The sequence below is a fragment of the Anser anser genome, assembly GCF_964211835.1.
Source record: "Anser anser genome assembly, chromosome: 7".
NCBI lineage: Eukaryota > Metazoa > Chordata > Aves > Anseriformes > Anatidae > Anser > Anser anser.
In genome coordinates this window covers 15,088,464-15,107,588 of record NC_139727.1, presented here as the reverse complement: position 1 = coordinate 15,107,588, position 19,125 = coordinate 15,088,464, and the positions used below count along the sequence as shown (strand labels likewise).

Genomic DNA, 19,125 nt, shown 5'->3' with positions numbered 1-19,125 from the left:
TAGGGCTACGGATGTAGTGAATGAGGTGGGGAACCAAGAGCCTGTCTTGAAGGCTATATAACGTACAGTAGGATAATAAACCATCATAAGCGTAAGCATCCTGGGGCTTAGCCCGCAGGAGAGAAACCAGCCATTTAAATGGGAGGACCATCCATCGCTTATTCCAGGGAGCATTTATTCTGTTCATCCATCTCATGAGCACACGAAAGGCTGAATTAATCAAACCTATACAGGGCTGTACTACTGATTAAAGCTTGCTTTAGGTACAGAACTCAGCCTGAAGAAGCTTGACCTCTTAATGAAGTTTTGCCATAAACCCCCAAACATTATAAAATTTCTTTTTTACTGAGTTGCAAAAATAAAATAATCACAGATATAGCCTGATGCTCCCCTTGTCACAAACTGTACTACTCCAGGTGTCTGCTCGTGCTGGAATTCTATTACTTTAAATTCAAATAGGGGAATGCCCTGCAAGATTTGGTAACGGCTTTGGAATCACTACGTTATTGCTGAAGAGAAAAAAAATTGGCTTGTTCCACAGGACTTCTGACGAATTCCTCCCTCCAAGCTATTTTGCAGTCTGTAATTAAGCTAACAATCTAGCAGTTCCTTTTTACAACAAGAAAAAGAGTTGACTGAAAAATACATTTTCCTCTGTGGGCAGCTATTCTACTGTTAAATCCTGTTTCTCTTAATGTTATAAAATTTCTGCAAATTCTTATGTGAATTCCTACCTGAAATGGAGTAATCGACTTGTTTTCTGTGTGACAGCAGATCTGCATAATCCAAAGAAATTTACCACGGCCTGGTTTAGCACAGCTAAGCTTCAAAGTAACATTAATTTTATTAACTTTGCAGATGTGAAAGATTTTATGAATGTATTAAAAAAGATGCATTTCTCAATTACTTTGTGGAAGGTACCTAACTTGTCTGTCTCTGACCAAAAGTAACTAAGGTTGGTATTTCTTTCAGTCTGTTTTTATGAGTTACACATTTCAGAAGCAGTATACACAGAGTTATCTCCTACTATTATTTCATATAAAACCGATACTAATCCAATTGAAGTCAACGGAATTATTTCCACTGACTCCTGCTAACATTTATTGGTGTCCTAAATTCTTAACTAACCAAAGAAGGAGTCTTTCTGTAGCACTGAATGAACAGACTCAAAGAGTAAAATAATCTGCTTCCAGTATTTATTATATTAACAATTTGGCTCTGCCTTTCATCAATGGATTAAAAGCAAGTTGAAGGTACTACCACTAAATTGCCTTAAGACATAAGGGTACTATGCCAGGAAGAACCTATAATAGAACGAATACAACTTAGTAGACTTGCTTTCTCTGGACCATTTAGCAGGGCTTTTTCATAAGCACAGATTCCTATCAATTAGGCCTATATCAAAAGCACGCTGCCTAATTTAGATAAGCACACTAACGTTTTATTTTGCTCAGCACTATAATAAGATAATGAACTATCACTACAATAGCTATGACAGTTTTTAGCCTGGTAACTTCTGGGCTTTGTGGGAACCACTGCTTACACCAATAACACTGTAACACACCAATACACTGTATCTGGGAAGTGTAACTGTTGATTACAAAGAGCTTTACCCTAAAAATGTTCAGGAAGAGTAAAAAAAAAAAAAATGGGAGGGGGGAGGGGGGGACACATTTCACCATTTGACTTGTAGGTGCTCTGGCCGGAAGAAGCCATCAACTTGGGATATTCTATCACTCCCTGAACTTTCAGACAGGATTTACATCCAAGCCAGCTGAGGGAAGCACACAAGCCATGTGAAGTATCATTCTAGAGAAAAAACACTCCTTCTCCTGCAGATTTAAAGCCTCAGCAGCTGAGGCCACAAAGGAGGCTGGAAGGAGCAGAGCAGGTGCAGAAGTGAACTGTTAGCTTGTAGGGACAAAGTCACATAGGGGGTGGCCCATGTAGAATGGGTGTAGGAAGCAGGGATACACAGTGTCCTGTCCTGAGCACAGCTCATACAAGCGGCAGGTGCAGAGGGGGGGAAAGCAAGGCCATCCCAAGAGGGTAACAAGGGAAGAAGGCGTATCCCCTCTCTTAGCTCTGTTTCAGAAGGGGAGGCTCTGAAGTCTAAGCTTATGTTACCTCCGCTTGTTTTGCTTTTACATAAAAACGAACCCACAGGTAGAATGAATGAAATCACAGTCATCATGGAATAAACAGAGCCTAGTGCTGTCAGGGACCTTCAGGTCATTCTGTCCATCCCCTGCAGGAAGGTGGGGACAACTGCGCCCGAGAGGAGATGCTCTTGTCTGTTCTTAAAGGCTTCCATGGGAGCCACTCACCTCGAGGCAGATTATCTGAGTGCTCATTCAGGCCTGCTGAAATACTAACACCTCTTCCTAGAATGTGATCTTGCATGTAATATTACAATAATCCTAATCTCACACTTAACGGAGAGTTGAATTCTTTTTAAAATCTATGACAACCAACCCAATTTGCACACTTTAAGTTTGCAAGAATTATTGGCTGGAGCATGCTGTATCAAAGTTTACAAAATTGGTGGGTGCTGATCAAGTATTATAACTGCAAGAAAAACTTATGGTCTTGCATTAAAACACAAAAAAATGAGTGTATGAGGAATAAGGTGCAGGGCTGTGGGTATTTGGAACACGCCTACTGTGAAATAGCAGCTGAGCAAGGCTGGCTTTTCACATCCCAGAAACCAGTTCCCAAAAGGGTTAGAAGTACAGAGAAACAAGAAAGGCAGATAACAACTTGCCTGATGGAGAAGACTTTAAAAAAAATGAAGATAATCTCCTTTCTGCACTTTCAGAACTCATTGCTCTATCAACCTTACCGGTGAAAGTTAGTTAAAATGCAAACACTTTCCTCACAGTTCTCCCAGCTCAGCAGACCCGAATAAAAATCCATCCAGCCCCAGAGCTGAAAAATGAGGAAAGATTTTAATGGGCCCTTCAGATGAAAAAGCTGCACGTGCACACTCTTGCAGACAATCATCGTGAAGAAATAATCAAAAACTGTTCACTGTATAAAATAATTCCTCATAAAATGTTTTTTTGTTTTGTACAAAAGAGTAAAATGTTAGTGATGTGGAGGAAAAAGCAAACAATGTTTTCCTAAAAGAAAGCATTATTTTCTTACATTAATTACAAAAGGTACAAATATCGGTATGGAAAACAAGCCCTTCATCTGTGACTGAACATACTTAAAAAGAAGGAAGAGATGGAAAACAAGAGAAAACCCATGTTATCAAAAGAACAGAGATGCCCCTGGACCTCTAAAGCACTCTGCCAGAACTGAGGGAGACAGAGGCATGAAAGAGACAGAAGGAGAGATATAATGTCACATCCACAGCCCCAAAGTGAGAGGCCTTTTATCACCAACTTCTGCAAAAAACAAAGATGAGATAAAGCTGCAATGCTCCTCTACCTAAGAAAAAAAATACACTGTCTGGATTTTTCAAATAATCTGACTTGCAAATTGCCTAGAAAAATTCAAGCTGAATATTCAATTTCCAAGTTAAGTCCCACAAAATTGGTATCTGGGATTGGTCTTTTTTTCTCATTTGCATTCAGTTCTACTGCCACAATGAAGTAGAAGAGATAAAACAACAGTGCAAAGCACAAAAATTGTTTTCTGCAGCAGTTCTGCAGAGGATTTTCTTTCCTTTCCTATTCCCTCCTGAAATAACATAATGTGTGTGACATATGTAGAATTCTTGTAGAGGCATTTTGGTCAGAATAAATTTAGCTCTCCTAAGAAGGGTAATATCAAAACCAATGCAAAGTAGCAGGCTCTACTAAGTGTAACTCTGCCACCTCCAAAGACAGGGACTGCACCCCAAAAACACATGTTCACAATTAGAAAGTAAAGATGTTATCTTGTAGACAATTAGGTACTATTTTCCTGTTTGCTGCGAACGGTAGGAAAGTACAAGGAAGCAAATAGCCTAAAATTCCTTGTGTTCCCACCAATATTAGTAAATAATTCCCTATCTGTGCCCTGCATCTCAGCAGCTCATTGATTGGAAGCATTTGGGGTTCACTTGTCAGACTTTTCTGGATATTACTGAACCCCAGAATTGCATGATTTGTGTCTTGGTTTTTATTTGCTAGATAACATCTCAGATGGTATGAATAATTGTGCTTACAAATTAAAATACTGTGTTTAAAACTGTTTGAATGCTTGTTCAGCGTATGTTTCCATGGACTTCCCTTGATACTGACATTCCTTACCCAGAATATTTACAAAGAGCTAATATAGAAGTAAGTTAGTGCATTTAAAAGCATCATCATGGTGCAATCCAAGCGAATATTCATGGGAAAATGTTCGGTAGGACTAACCATTTCATTTAAGGCCCTGATCCCGCATGATTAAAGGTAATGGAATCTTTGTCACCGACTTTAAGTGAACACTCGAATGAGCCCCTAGGTAGCACCTATCAGAAAGGGTAGCTGTGTAAAATTTCTGTAACACTTTTACTTGAGAGCCATCAGATTTAAACAGACGTTACAGACACAGGCATACCAGGATGCAAATGCGTACACACAGAGCTTTAATTTTCTCAGGCTTTTTTAGCTGCAAACATCTATAGGTTCAACCATTCGTCTGGCGAGCACTGCTAGTAGTTTGGATTAGCAGTTAGTCAGCCTCAGGAACAGCAGCTTTGGTGTTAGCAATGCCCAAGCCGGTAATTCCAAGGACTCTGAGTCCTTGGTGTTTGCTTCACTGTGTATCACAAGGTCAACACTCAGGCTCCCTGGAAGCTGTCTGACTGTCCTTCAAGTTCAACACACCTGTTCCTTTTCTTAATAGCAAGAAACCTAAACACAAGGGATCCGCACCAGACAAGTCTTTCAGCTCATAACTTTTGACAGCAAAATTCTCACAACACATTTGGGTTAAGACCTGAGCTTTCAAGTGTGTGATTGCAAGGGAATAAGCTGAAAGGTTTTAGCTCCCCCAGGAAACTCTCTGCTTGTAACGCAGGGGTGAACATCTAGGTTCCTAGTTCAGCAGTGCCAATGGAAAGGCAGCTTTGAGCTTGTGCAAGAAAGCAGCAATACAGTGTTAACATTTACTAAGAGAAACTTATAAAAATGACCAAACAGAAGCAGTGTTTGTGGAAGTATGTGGATAATGAAAGATACAGAAAGGCAAGTGATTAGGTTTGAGGAAAGGTCTCATTCACTTCATCCAGGTGTTTGGAACATGTTTAGCCATCTTGTTCATAATCCAGCCCTAGCCAGCTCTCAACGACCAAACCAACAGTTTAGCTTTCTCCGCTTATTCCATCAGCCCTTATTGTTTATTTGTTGTTTTTAAACTTAGTCTTCCCAGTTCATTTCTTTTAATTCCCAGAAGCGTAAACAAGTCATACACAAGGATAGAAGTATCTTCCTAAATGCTGGCTCATTAAGTATTTCCTAACTTAAGCTCCAGTTCTCACGCAGAAATAAGGGGATGATGAAATCATAAACTCATAACTTAGTAGCACATACCGCATGACTGGAACTTCTCATGAAATACTGGTCTATAATCAATAATCAGCCCTTTTTGTCCATTTTCTATGTCCTCTATAGTAATATATTACTATATTAACAACATAATGCAGTAGTAATATATTTAAATATCATCCCATTGTAAAACTTAAAGATACTCCTTTTGCTTTGATGCCTGTTGTATTCTAGTCTATTATAGTACATTACAGAACATTACTTCAAACTTTCTTGCCAGAAAACAAGCAAAGCTAGCCAGTTTTGTTACAAAAAGAGCATGGTACCAGCTAGAGGACGCTACGGTTTGCTACTTGTATCCTGCTTATGCACTGTTATACATTGCTTATGCAATATTATCTCCTGTAACAAATTACATCCATCATTTTCTAAAAAGAATCCTGAAATATGGTGACAGTTGTCACCATAGACTACTGCACTGACAGGGTGAACCTGGAACAGCAGAGGTAGTTGTCACCCAACAAAATCTTGATGAAGTTTATAACTCTTGAATAACGGATAGAGCTGATGCACCAAATCATGTTAGAATTGTTTCAGAGACTAATCTGTAATGTCAAAGGTGACTGGTGTGTTTCCCTTGATTTCAGTGAGTTCTACATTAGGGCTTTAGATACTGCTGAAGTCGAATGTCAGCAGTAAATACTGAACAAGTCATCACTCCCACTGGACTTACACTGTAATGTAACCAGGTAAGTCTGAATGCTTTCTGCTTTATAAATGAGAGTTCAAAGATGTTCTGCATTAGCAGTAAGAATTCTTAAGTGTCATCCTTTGAAGTCTCTACTCTCTACTTCTATCCCTTTCCAGCTTTCTAGTAAGCATTTCCACATGACGCCTCTACCAGTTTTCCACATTCTATTTTAACTGAAACAAAATGCAGTATGGAACAAAAACAATCTGCACTATTAATCTAGTTTATAGAAACGTGATCCATGTATTTTACACTACTTAGGTTTCAGTTTTTTAGCATGTAATTGTATCACAGCATCTTCTAAAATCTTAGTCAAGTACCACCCCTTGTGCAGTTTTTGTCCCCCAAAACATATGGTTTCATGATGTTAGCACAAAGGAAGACGTAAAGAAAACAACTGAAGAAATACGTGTCTTTTGCAAAATATCTGTTCATCACAACTCAGCTGGGTACTCCTCAGTACTGGAGAGTTTTCCCACTGATACACATGGAGTAAACAGCTCTACAGCTATTGTAACACCTCTGCTACAGAGATGGCTTCAGGCAAAGCTAGGAAGCAGATTCGAGTACAGTGAGAACAAAATGGTGGAGGTTTAATTAAAGGAGATACACGTACAGATATATATGTACACATACACATATAGATACATGTATACAGAGAAGACGCACATTCCCATTTTGAAAACAATGAAAAGACTACTGGGCAAGGGTAACATGGACTGCTCAAAACAAGAATTGATTTGATAATGACACTATTTATATGTTCCATAACGATTCAAGAAAAACTTCAGGTGTTATCCATCAAGATTTTTTAGACTATATTCTAAACTATAGGTTTTTATTCGAATTTCTTCCCACCTGCAATATCACTTCTAAGTGTTACAGTATATAAAGAGAAAAAAATAGATTATAAGCTCTCTCAAAATTTTCAGTGATCATTCTCCAGCAGCGCTAAGGTAGAAAAACACAAGAAAAATTTTGTAACATAAACAGCTGAAGATCTAACCTAATTTTGAAAAACATTGAGGAAAACACCAGTCCAACATGCAGGATATGTAGCTCCATGGTCAAAAAACAAACAGACAAAAACAAAACAAAAGAACAACAGAAAAAAATGGGGAGTGGGGTGAGGTGTGTATCAAGAATCATTACTGGAATTCATTTGCTAAGTACCTTTTCCTTTAGAGAAAAAACTGTAAGAAGAGCAGAGAAGCACATCGGCTGGTCTGTATTACTTTAGCTAAAATACTTTCTTTTTAGGAGGGAAAAATATATTTTATGATGATTATCTCCATTGTGCAAAATAAGCACAAGTTGGCTTTATTTAACAGTGAGTCCACATACTTCATTATAGCAATATATTAATTTTACTTGATTAATAATGTTCATTCTGAATTGTATGAACAAAAGAGGGAATTGGACAGGTAACCTCTCTGCTAGAGCAGTCAAACGCTGCATACATTATCAATCCAGCAGGGACTCCTAGTAATTAAACTTGGTAATACCTTACGAATTCTAGCATAGTTTAAAAAAAATCTTAAAAGGGGTAGTTTAAAAGCTGAAGATACTAAAAGATACTAAAAGCAACTGACCTGAAGACAGAAAAAATAGTTCATTATATAAATCAGTAATTAAAATTAGAAACAATAACAGAAAGAAGAAAATAGAGAGTTATACACCAGACTGCTGTACAATAGTCTGATATTTCACCAGTTCTTATTTCATAATGTATTGTGAAGTTCATTTTATGCTCTTCATAATGAATTTTTAAATGAGATTTTTTTTCTGTAATTTAGCCCACAGACATTTGAATCACAGACTTCCACTAATACATTTGCATATAAACAATTCTCTTAAAATTCATCTGCTTCAATTATTTCTTTCTCACCTGAAGTCATAAAGCTCCATATGGGATGTATAAACCCTTCTGCTGCCCAAGGCCATGTTATAGGGGCACAGGTACATATTCTTTGTCTGCCCAAGAGATTCAGCTGATGGAATGTTGCAGGACATGGTACAAAAAAGCTGCAAGAGAAAAAAATGAACTACCATTAGCAGCTGAAGAAAATGAAGAAAAATTGTCTGAAAAAACACTGCTATGTGCTGTAGGGGAAAGACAGAAATAAGTAACAAGAAAAGGAAAACAGCGTTTTGGAAAAAGTAGGCTTCAAATACAGCCCATTCTCTCCAAAGTCACTGGAAGATAACCTCTGATAGCATTTCCAATTGCAGACAAAAACGCTGGGGTAAAATAAAACGAGGATCCCAAGGCTGAGTGGGCATCCAGAGGAGTTTGGGACCTAAATCCCACCAGTCTGCTTCTGGGGTTCATACTGAATACATCCAATTTCCCACCACTACTGTTAGCTTCCATAAATACTATTAAAGAAGGTTGAAAATTTGCAGCGTGGTGTCTGGCTGCAGAGACACAAACACAGCCACAGTGCTGCAGTTTGGACTGTGACACAGATGCTTCACAGCTGTTCTTCCTCTGAGAATATCCTCCTCCAAAGGACTGCAAATCCATCTCTGGTAGCTCACAAGCGACGCTCTGAGATACCATAGCTCTATATAAAACACTATGCAACCAGGCTGAAGAGTAAAAAGTTTCTCTATTAGCTGTCAAGTTCAACCAAAAGCTGTAATAGTGTTATATGACCTTGATGTACACAGCATGAACTCTTTTGTGCATGACCATGCCACTCACTCTGTAAGTTGAGAAGAACTGATTCTAAGTATTCATTTACAGACTTGTAACAAAAAGCTTTGAATTTAGCTAGCAATCAAAAAAAGCAGAATCCAGCATTAAAATAATTATTACATATCTAGTACAACGTATATTTATTTACCTTTTGTAACAAAATACTGCCTTCTCCAAGTCTCCCCAAGTAGAGAAGAACTTTATGTACTATAATTTTTTAACCTTTTGCACTGCACTTGTTTCATTCCTTCTATTAGATTGGCACAGGACTGCCATAATTCTAGTATATTCAGAATTTAGATCATTGAGACTGGATTTAACATAAAATGTCGTATGGTCAATGATTTTTTAAGTCCATGAATCTTTAAATAATAATAGTATTCTGGCCTGAACCGCCACACACTCTTACAGACTACAAAAGAAACAGACTGTTTTGCTGCAAATTCTACTGATCCTTTTACTCATCATTATTTACTCAACAGTTTAGAAACAAATATAATTTTTAAACCAATTACTGTTTCATTATTTTCAGATATTTCTATCAGCATAGAGAACTTTTTCAGAACATTGTCAATACCTCAAAATATTTTAAAATATCCATCTAAATGACTGAAACTGGATTGAGTATCATAAATCAAGACAACATGAATTCAACAAGGTAGTTTGTATGTACCATTTTTTCCTTGCTAATAATTCTATCAAAAAGCTTGGTTTGGCTTCCATTACAGTCAGTGAAATAATGTATGAAGTGACTATGGAAACTTGAGACTAAACCAGAGAGACTAAATATAGAAGTCAATCACCTATGTTGTGACAGCATTCAGACCTACACCCACAGCCCTGCAAAACTGAAGAAAAATCATTTTCTTGCAGCATTATATGAATACAACAGAATCTTACAAAACCAATGATAAATGTGCAAAGCTATTCAGCATGCAGACAAATGCTAGAGAACAGAACAGAAAATAGAGAGATAATTACAATGACCTTACATAAACCAGAAGTATTCTTTCAGAAACCTAACAGCAGAAACAGCAGGGGTCTAAGAGGAAGACAATGAGCATTGTTAAGGAAATGGAGAGTTCCACATGAACAAAAATTAAATAGACTGACACAGTTCACATTAGTGATTGACTAATTTAGGATATGCCAGAAGAACCCCAGACAATGAAGAGCATAGGCAGGGTAGATGAAGTGCTCTCTCATAATACAAGAAGACGACAAAGTTAATGAAATCACAAGGCTACATTTAAGTACATTAAAAACTGATTAACAGGGTATTTTAAAACAACATAAAATTATACAGAACAATTCATTGTAGGAGAAGAGATTAATTTGACTAAAAATGAATTACACATTTCAGTGCTTGCACTCACATTTATAAAACCCGTGTGATCTTCAGACTGAGGAAACAGCTGGCCACTGCTTAACACAAATGGGCATTTTCCTTCTTCTGAGCTGTTTGTTGTTCAAGGAGCAGTAAGATGTAGGACAGTCCTACTGGCACAGAAAGCTCCAAAAAATGGTCATTTTACTGTGCTGCAGAAAGTTATTCCATGTCAAGTGAGCTGGAATAACTGTCCATGTGCCAGCTCGTAGCCCACATCAAAACCAAAGCAGTTAACTTTGGCTTAATTGCTCTTTCAGGAGAAGAGGGACATCAACAACTAAGTAACAACTGAAGGGAACCGTGAAAACTGATCGTTTTTAATAGTCAAAATACGTAAACATCAAAAATTAACTCTGCTTGACTGATGCAGGGTAACATGACAGTAACAGAGTACTCAGAGACAAGTTACAAAAGTATTTAGGCCACTGGACCAGCTCTGTAAAATCGAGATAACTGCATACGGAAAACTATCTGACTAGAACCCAACTAAGGCCTGAGATGGGTGCCACGGACCAGGGGTTTGCCAGCTCCAGTCTGAGAGAGAAGGGTTAACTCTTATGCACTGCAAGTAGGTGTACAAATACTGACTAAAACCTGACCCTGAAATGCATTTTTGGTAGGTGACTGGCCACACCTCACAGGCCTTTCTGTTTGCACTTTCAGCAAATATTAGGTATTTATCAAGATCTTCAGTACCTCCAACTAAGAAGGACCTACCTGGAATCACTGAATGCTTGGACTAGTTTGTTAATTTGCAGAGTTAATCAAGCTTTAACAAGCAGCTGCTTTTAGCAGTTCCTTACAGCAAGAAAGTTACAGCACCCTTTCTTGACCCTCCGTTGCCCCTTGATAGCAGAACAGGCAGTGTTTTGACTACTGCTATTGTGTCAGGGTCTGGTCTTTTCTGATATTTTAAGCCAAAGCTGACGTGATATGAGAGGCAGCTAATATCACCTGGTAAATCAATTTTCAGGCTCTAAGTCAAGAAACTCCAGAGAGCAGTCCTACAAGCCCTAGTATGTAGGCCTCTGCACAAGAATAATACAATGTCAGCCTCAGGCAGATAACACATGAGGAAACTTTGATACCAATCATGAAATAAATATATTTCCCCTGGCAAAACTGGGAGATACCTATGTCAAGACAGATATAAAATCAAAATGATAGCGTACCCGACGGATTTCTGAAGGTAAGAAATGTGCAGTGCCACTGCTTGTCAGATGGAGACGTACACAAAGGTTAGAAGCTGCTGCTTTCAGATTGAACCTGAATTTTTCCAAATGCCTCTCAGAGCTCAGCTGAAAAGCATCCAAGTACAAGTGTCTGACTCTAAGCGTCAAGACTTGATTCTTCTAATGTGACAGATTAAAGAAAACTAATCTAAGCATATAAGCATCTTGCTCCAGCCAACCTAGCACAGCACCTGGAATTCAGACCAAGAGAAGACCACTCTCCTGAACTTTGCCAGCAGCCAGATTATTGAACTCCATGACTCCAGTGAGACTTGGCAGTCTTAGCCTCCTAATGCAGGCTTGAATATTCAAGAATAACAAAACTCATTGCAAGAACTTCTGATGTTATTTATAGTTGTTTTCATGTATGTATTTCCTTTCCTCACTCAGTACTGTGAATAGAAATGTTAAATAACAGGAATGCTAAGACTTTTTTTCTTCAAGCTGAGATTGCCATATGCAATAGAAACCTTAGTCTACAGTGATTTATTCTAGCTTAAAAGAAACACAACAAAGGCAACATCATTGGGATGCAGTACAAAATATTTATGTCCTGCATCCTAGAAATAAAAAAAAAAAAAAAAAAAAATTGTCTCCCAGGAACCTAAAACCATGACAGATGCCCTTCCCAGAGCAATCAGTAACAAGCATCATCTTTCCTCTTCATCTGTTCCACGGAGTATCTGAATACTTTTTTTAACATTTAAACTAAATGATACATTTTGTAGTCTGCATTTGCCCAATCTGCAGTAAACCACAAGCTTCCTCTTTTTGACTATACACCTCTGAGCCAGGCAATAATGGCACTGATGGCACAGGTTACAATAGAGAATACCACATCTACAGCTACATGTTTTGATGTTCCTCTAGGTGGATGCATTTTTTCTCTTAGACCCATCCTTTTGGAAACAGGTCTGTCCTCTCTCTAACTCCAACTATTCACTGTTATGGTTCTCCAATAGGGATTTTCAAGTCATCATCCCTAAATCTTTACCAGTTAACTTTGAGGCATATGATTTCACCAGACCTTTTCCCCAGGATCCCGTCACAATGTTGGATTACTGCAGCCCCGAAACAGCCAACAGCGAAACATTATTTATTCCTTCAAAAGATACACAGAAAGCACACAGAAAAAGGATTAAATAAAAAAGAAAAAAATGAACTCTCAATTTTTTCCTGCCAGTATCAGTACATTCAAGCTATTTAGATCAGCCTTTAGGACAGTGAAACAGATAGAAAAACTATGTCGCTCCAACTTCTCTGTCAAAAACTCTTCAGCAACCACCAACAACCGCTTCCGTGTCTTTTTTTCTTGTGGCCTTTTTAAACTTGGACTTAATCATTACCTACGAATCTTTGTATCTCACCTGGGAACATTAACCTTGCCCTAAAAAGACAGAGTGCTGTCTAACAGCTTCCCCATTGTTTTTGCTAGGATTTGTGATTTCCTGCACTGTGCACATCACTTCCCAAGCCACTGTTTGTTCTTGCTTTGCTTCCAGTTCTCAGCCTCTTCTGAAATAACACTTCCCAGGCAGGCAGGGTAGTATAATCATACACAATTCAGTACTAATAAAAGACAACTTTTGTCAACAAATACAGATTTTGCTTTCTTTTAGTCATTTGCATTGTTTCAAAGTATTTTCATTCTACTGTCATCACAGAGTAAATTTTAAATTTGAAGAAGCATCTAATGCTCCAGGACTCTGAAACATCCTATTCTACCAGAAATACGACATACTTCTCACCAGTGACATTACGCAAAAACAGTATGTTTTTTCTACCCAGTCAAGTATGTTCTTTGGGCAAATATCTGAGTAGCTTAAGTACATCTAGAACTCTAATATAAAATATGAAACATACCAAACAAAGACTGGCTTATTCGTTTTAATTAAAGCATTAATTCACTGCATTCAGATGTTAAGACTTTACCTTATTACACTATAAGTATAAATCTTACTAGTTTCATAAACTGTAATGGAATGCATCCAGTAATCAATAGGGACCAATCTTTAGGTTTGTAATTTAGTTTTAACAGTACAGCTCTTGTTAGTAATGCATTTATAAATTCATTTAATTTTCATATAAATTTTATCTTTTACTGATGGATTTAAACATGTATTTCACCTTTTTTAACAGTCATGTGACCACTTACACTCTTCCTTGTTCTATTTGACATTCCTGAAGTAAACGGAGCTTTATGAATTTGAAATCAAAAGATTTAGGCCCCTTAGCTACTAAAATATTTCTGAGAGTTAATGTTAATAATAGAAAAGAGACTGAAGAGCTTGAAATTAGGGCAATACTCTCGTATTTCTGAACTGCAATACTTTATCTGTTATTGTTGCTCAATTTAGTGTGTTTCTCCTGTTTCAAACTATTGTGAGATATAAAGCTGGGAGCTTTTAGAACATTATAAAGGGAAAATCAGCAACGAGCTGTGAGCTGGTATAGCAAAGGTACAATAAACAAGGGTAAAAGTGGTGGGAGTTGTCAAAAGAAAGTACTGTAAATAGACAGACTCTTAAGGATCTCATATTCTTAGATATCCATCTCATATCACCAATCTACACACTGAAATGCTGAACCAAGGCCTTCAATTGTCATGAATTAAATATGTGACTTGCTATTTTTGAAGTAGTTGCTAAAGGAGACTGTAAACTATATTTGTGCAGAAATGATCATGGAGGTCACTTTGCACCTCTCTGCTGTTCACCTCTTTTCTGTTTTGGGAATACAAAACCATAAACAGTTGGATGGACTTAAGAAGTTCAAAGGCTATAGTGTAATTTTGACCTTGTTGTTACTAGATGAGGAAGGCAACATCTGCTTCACGTTTCCCCTGTGAAAGCTTTATACTATTAGTAGTAAAAGTTGTATAAGTTTCATTATTAACTACTGTACCTTACTTACACACTGGTTTCAAATAGACCCTGGTGGACCAGAAGTAGCGAACAGAAAAAAATATTGTGAAATCATTTTAAAAATCAAAACAGCAACATTTTAAAAAGAATCTCTCAAAAATTTCATTAATTGCCACACTGAGAAATTTTTGTAGCTTTACCCAGGATATAAGCAAAAGATGCCTGTCAACTGCATCACAAGCAATTAAGAAACATATTGTTCCCTTCAATGAATGGGACGAGAAACAACGTTATCCCAGCCTTGCAGAAGAAGTGGGACTGAAGTATGCTAACCAGAACAGCATCATCTATAAGCACAACAAATACTTTCCATTTAACTACTCAGTAAGCTTTGCCCATGAGAAAGAACATCAGAGCTACTGAAACTATTGAAAACTCAGCCCCAAATCCTTTCCTTCTGTATCTTATCCTACTTGCTCTATGGCCTCTTTATTAGGAATAGAAGACCTCTGTGCCTATTTGAAAGCTCACTCCCAAATAGATGATACAACCTAGATTCCAGATTTCATACTGGCATTTGGTCATTCTTCAGAACAGTCTTATTGATAGTCACTGAATTTTCATATGAAAAAGGGATCATCCCAACCCACAGGAATTTTGTATTTTAAGGCGAAATTTCTCTTTAAACTCAAAATTAGGGAGTATGTCTTCCCTACTTATTTCGGCAGTAGAGAATTTCCATTCTGATGTTGTCTTTTGCTTTCTATATTTGGGCAATGTACATTCACAATGTAATGTAATCTCTCTGTATCAATGCACATACAACACCAGATGAGAATTATGTGTTGAACATACAATCTTGGGGGTTTAACCTACTGCCAAGCTTTTTAGCAGTTTTAGCTTTGAGACGGAAGATACGTAAGCAATTGCAAGTCCTTGAATAAACATGAAAGACTTCTTAACAAGCAGATGAGACCAGCACATTGCACTGTTTTCCATGAAACTCAGGCATTACATCTTTCAGAATACTTTTCTGCAGCTTAAGTAGATCTCTTCCTACCTGTCTTCTACTGACATAGCCATTTCACTGTTTATTACTAAAGCTGAAAACTGTAAATGAAGGCTGTAAGAGGAGGTCCTGGAGTTGTACACCTCCTTACCTGTATGAAGAAGTATCATTTGAGAACTCTGCTATTAGAGGTTTCTCCCCAGTAATTTAATCCCAAATAAATACAGACAAACAAACACGGTAGAATTGTCAGCCCATTAAAAAACCACCAATGAAATATGGTAAATGTAGAAAAATATGCTTGAACAGAGATTTGTGATGTCCTGTATTCCCTACCACTTATAACACTCCCAAGTGCTACCTTTCCAAGATGCATTATCAGATTTCAAACTGGGATAACAGTCATCTGAAAAGGTTTTATTTCCTGAATAACAATTCTTTCAAATGTATTCAGCTGAGCTCTCTCACCAGGTATCTATTCAACAAACAGGATGTTGAAAATAATCTTCTCTGGCAAGCTGTCTCTCTTTCCAAAAGACTCATGCCTTCTCATAAACAATTTCTTGAAAAATAATTCTCAACATGAGGGATTAATCATAGCCCAAAGCTTCCTTCTGACATGTGATTAACTATTTCTACCTGACACAAAGGACACGGGGCAAAGCATTTCAGCATTGCTGCTCTTCACTCAAGCCCTGTTCTTAAAGATCTGTAGTAGGGGAAAAGGAAGTACATCATTTATACTGTAGAAGCAAAAGGCCAAAAAATAGTACAAGTGAGAATTTGCATATAGTGCTTTGATTTGTTGCATAGAATTTAATTCTACACATTCTATCCCAGCATTAAATTTCTCAGCATTTTTCTTTTCCCAAGAATGCAATTTATGCAGGGCATCCGATGCTATTACAAGGTTTCTCACATCATAAGCACAACTTATAATGCATCTTATGCATGATACACACCACTAACAATTTCACTTGATGAAAACTATCCTTATGCCTTTTTTCATTGAAGCATATTAATGAGTTCCCCCAAAAGATTAGCGAAGAGCCTAATAGACCAAAAACCTATTTCAACAATCATTTTACAGTCTTTCAATGAAGCAATGTGAACTTTTCCATCTAAATGATCCTTCCCTTAGTAACTCTGGAATAATCATGCCCTCTGCACTTGTGCCAGGCCATTAGGGTATTTTCACAATTTAATGGATTTATATTTTTACGAGGAGCTGTACCAGGAGAGAAATTATCCTTTGAAAAACGAATACATCTAACTTGTACAAAAGATGTTTGTTGTTCAACCCTTTGCAGTGAATGGCTTTGACTCTCTTCTTACCAACATGGAGGTGTAAATCAGATGTAAAAAAAATAAATAAATAAAAAATCACTGTTGCTAGTAAGAAGTATTTTGAACCATTGAAATTAACTTTTCTTTCATCCCTGAGGCCATTTTCTCATTAGAGTACCCACCACCAGTGGAAACAAATGGTCACTCAGAGAACTTCCTTTTGAGTTGGTTGTTTGGATGTGGCCATATGCTTCGTGTTCCAAGGAATGGGCAGGTTTCGCTTGGTTCTACTTAACAGAAAATGCTCCTAGCCCTGTCCTGACAGAAGTTCTTTCACCAACAGTTGAAGAGACAAAAGCACAAGGAGAACAAGGTCTCATTTTCCTACAAAAGACCACGCACATGCTCCACATGAGACAGCAAGTGTGTCACAGGGATGCTACTGTGTGTCTAGACGCCTGACCTGTGTTACTGCATGAAGTCACTTGTACTCCTTTCTCTTTTCAGCATAAACACATGGATCCCAGAAAATCTTTAATAAGGAGCTGTACTTTTTAAGCTGAATTTCTGTCCTTCCACAACTTCAGTAACTTTTCTCTCTTGCCCGAATGTATTAAGAAACATTTAAGTGAAGACAAAAATACAGTAAATTAAAGAAAATTTCTAAACTTGAACTTAGAATTGTTCAATTATTTGTTCTCCCTCCCATGAACTTCAGCTTTTTTTTTTTTGAAGAATACTATATTTAGCTATTTGCAATAGGAGTTCTTTTGCCCTTGTCTATGCTGCTGTTAGACTATTTCTTTGTCTTCACACTTCCTTTCTTCTATAATGGATCTCTCATTTCAAGTGCTTCACTACCCATGTTCTGCTTTAAAGATCAAATTACAAATTAGTTTTATCATATAAAATGAGTTTGTGCCACAAACTCAACATTATGTTTCCTTTTCCAGTTAAATTTCTAATTCTTTAGTCATGTAATTTGCCTAAACCATTATCTTGTATTGACATAGTTGGCAAGCTGTACAATGCAAAAAACATTTTATTACTGCACAATTTTCAATATACAAGCTTTGCTACATTGAATTTTATATAGTCTGCTTGAGCAAGGTCATACCTGCATTTCCAGTTATTTCTTACATCAGTTGGTGTGATTAAATTGAAAATATAAATCACTGAGTTGTTGAGTCTTGAACTATAAATAAAGACACTAATAGGCCATTTTCTATTAATTTCCCTCCTGTATAGTGGAGCTATTTGCCCAGAAGCAGATTTGAAAAATATTGTAGAGTTTAGATTCTGTAGAAGATTTTTTTCTTGCTGACTCACTTGGATTTTATTCCTAGATGAAAAGAATCTAGAAAGAGCTCATATCCAAGGAGTTCTTTTTGATTAGTTCCTTAAAACTACTCAGCAAAGGAAGTCCTTGCAACCCTCCTGCTGTGTGCTGCTTCTGAAGGTCACTACTATAGATTTCCAGAGTTTTATCAGAGAGGGGAATTCCAATGATCTTTTGTTATTACTGCAACCCCATTCCCATGTGTTTTTGTTGTGATTATTGCCATGGAACTCTGAAAAGGGAGTATTTCCAGTCCATCTTGACAAAATAGTAACTAATGAAATGTTAAAAAGAAATCATACAAAGATCACTACTCATACAAGCAGCTGAAGAGGTAAGACTAAGAGTCTACAGATATTAAATACTAAGGTATGATCTCAAACATGGGAAATTACAAGAAAGAATGCATACTGCAGTGCAATGTTCAGATAGGTCTCAAGGAATCATCACTGTTGCTATGCATTTCTCTTCCAAAGGCAATGGTAGCATCTTGCCCACTCCTGACAGCATTTTTCACACGGTCTATTGATTTGTTTCGTCAACTTTGCAAGACTTCATGTGTTTGTGCAAGTATTTTCTCCTCTTTTGAACTATTTGACAGCCCTGTTAGCCCATTTCTCCCCTAGACTGGCTGCACACCCAGTCCTCCCAGTTCTGTACCATCTGCAAGCTAGCCAAGGGGCCTTATATCTCATCATCCGGGTCATTTATGAAGATGTTTCGCAGTACCGACCCCCACCACCTGGAGTGCACTGTCCATTTGATGCATCCTCTGCTGGGTGCTTCACACAACTACAAACGGGACTTTAAAGGCAGCCACCTGGGAAGTCAGTAGCATGCAGTCATAGAAGAACTGAAAATTAGAGCTAAAATTACTTGTTTAGATCACACACAAATGCTACGGCATAAGCTGATAATACTAACCAGGGGAAAGAGTTCATTTCTCTGGGGCAGTTTTCTACTACCTTAACTATGAAACCATACTTTCTGTCTTCCTGAAATTCCTCTTCTGCTCATTGTGCAAATTCTGCAGAAGTCTACTCAGGAGCCCTGATAACCCCAGACTTTCTCAGTATGTGACATTGATTCA

At 37.5% G+C, this 19,125-nt stretch overlaps 1 protein-coding gene across 3 annotated transcripts in view; it reads right to left on the bottom strand.

Annotated features, from left to right (window-relative positions):
* Positions 1-19,125, bottom strand: part of LOC310902999 (uncharacterized protein) — a 322,682-nt gene that overhangs the window by 188,511 nt on the left and 115,046 nt on the right. For 2 of the 3 annotated variants that reach the window (XM_083845497.1, XM_083845498.1), the window contains one exon: positions 8,102-8,238. In XM_083845497.1, coding sequence (XP_083701623.1) covers positions 8,102-8,111 — 10 coding nt within the window. In that variant the 5' untranslated portion in view covers positions 8,112-8,238. Of the gene's footprint in view, positions 1-8,101; positions 8,239-9,717; positions 11,933-19,125 lie in introns of those variants that run through there. The other variant, XM_083845496.1, reaches the window with a different exon arrangement.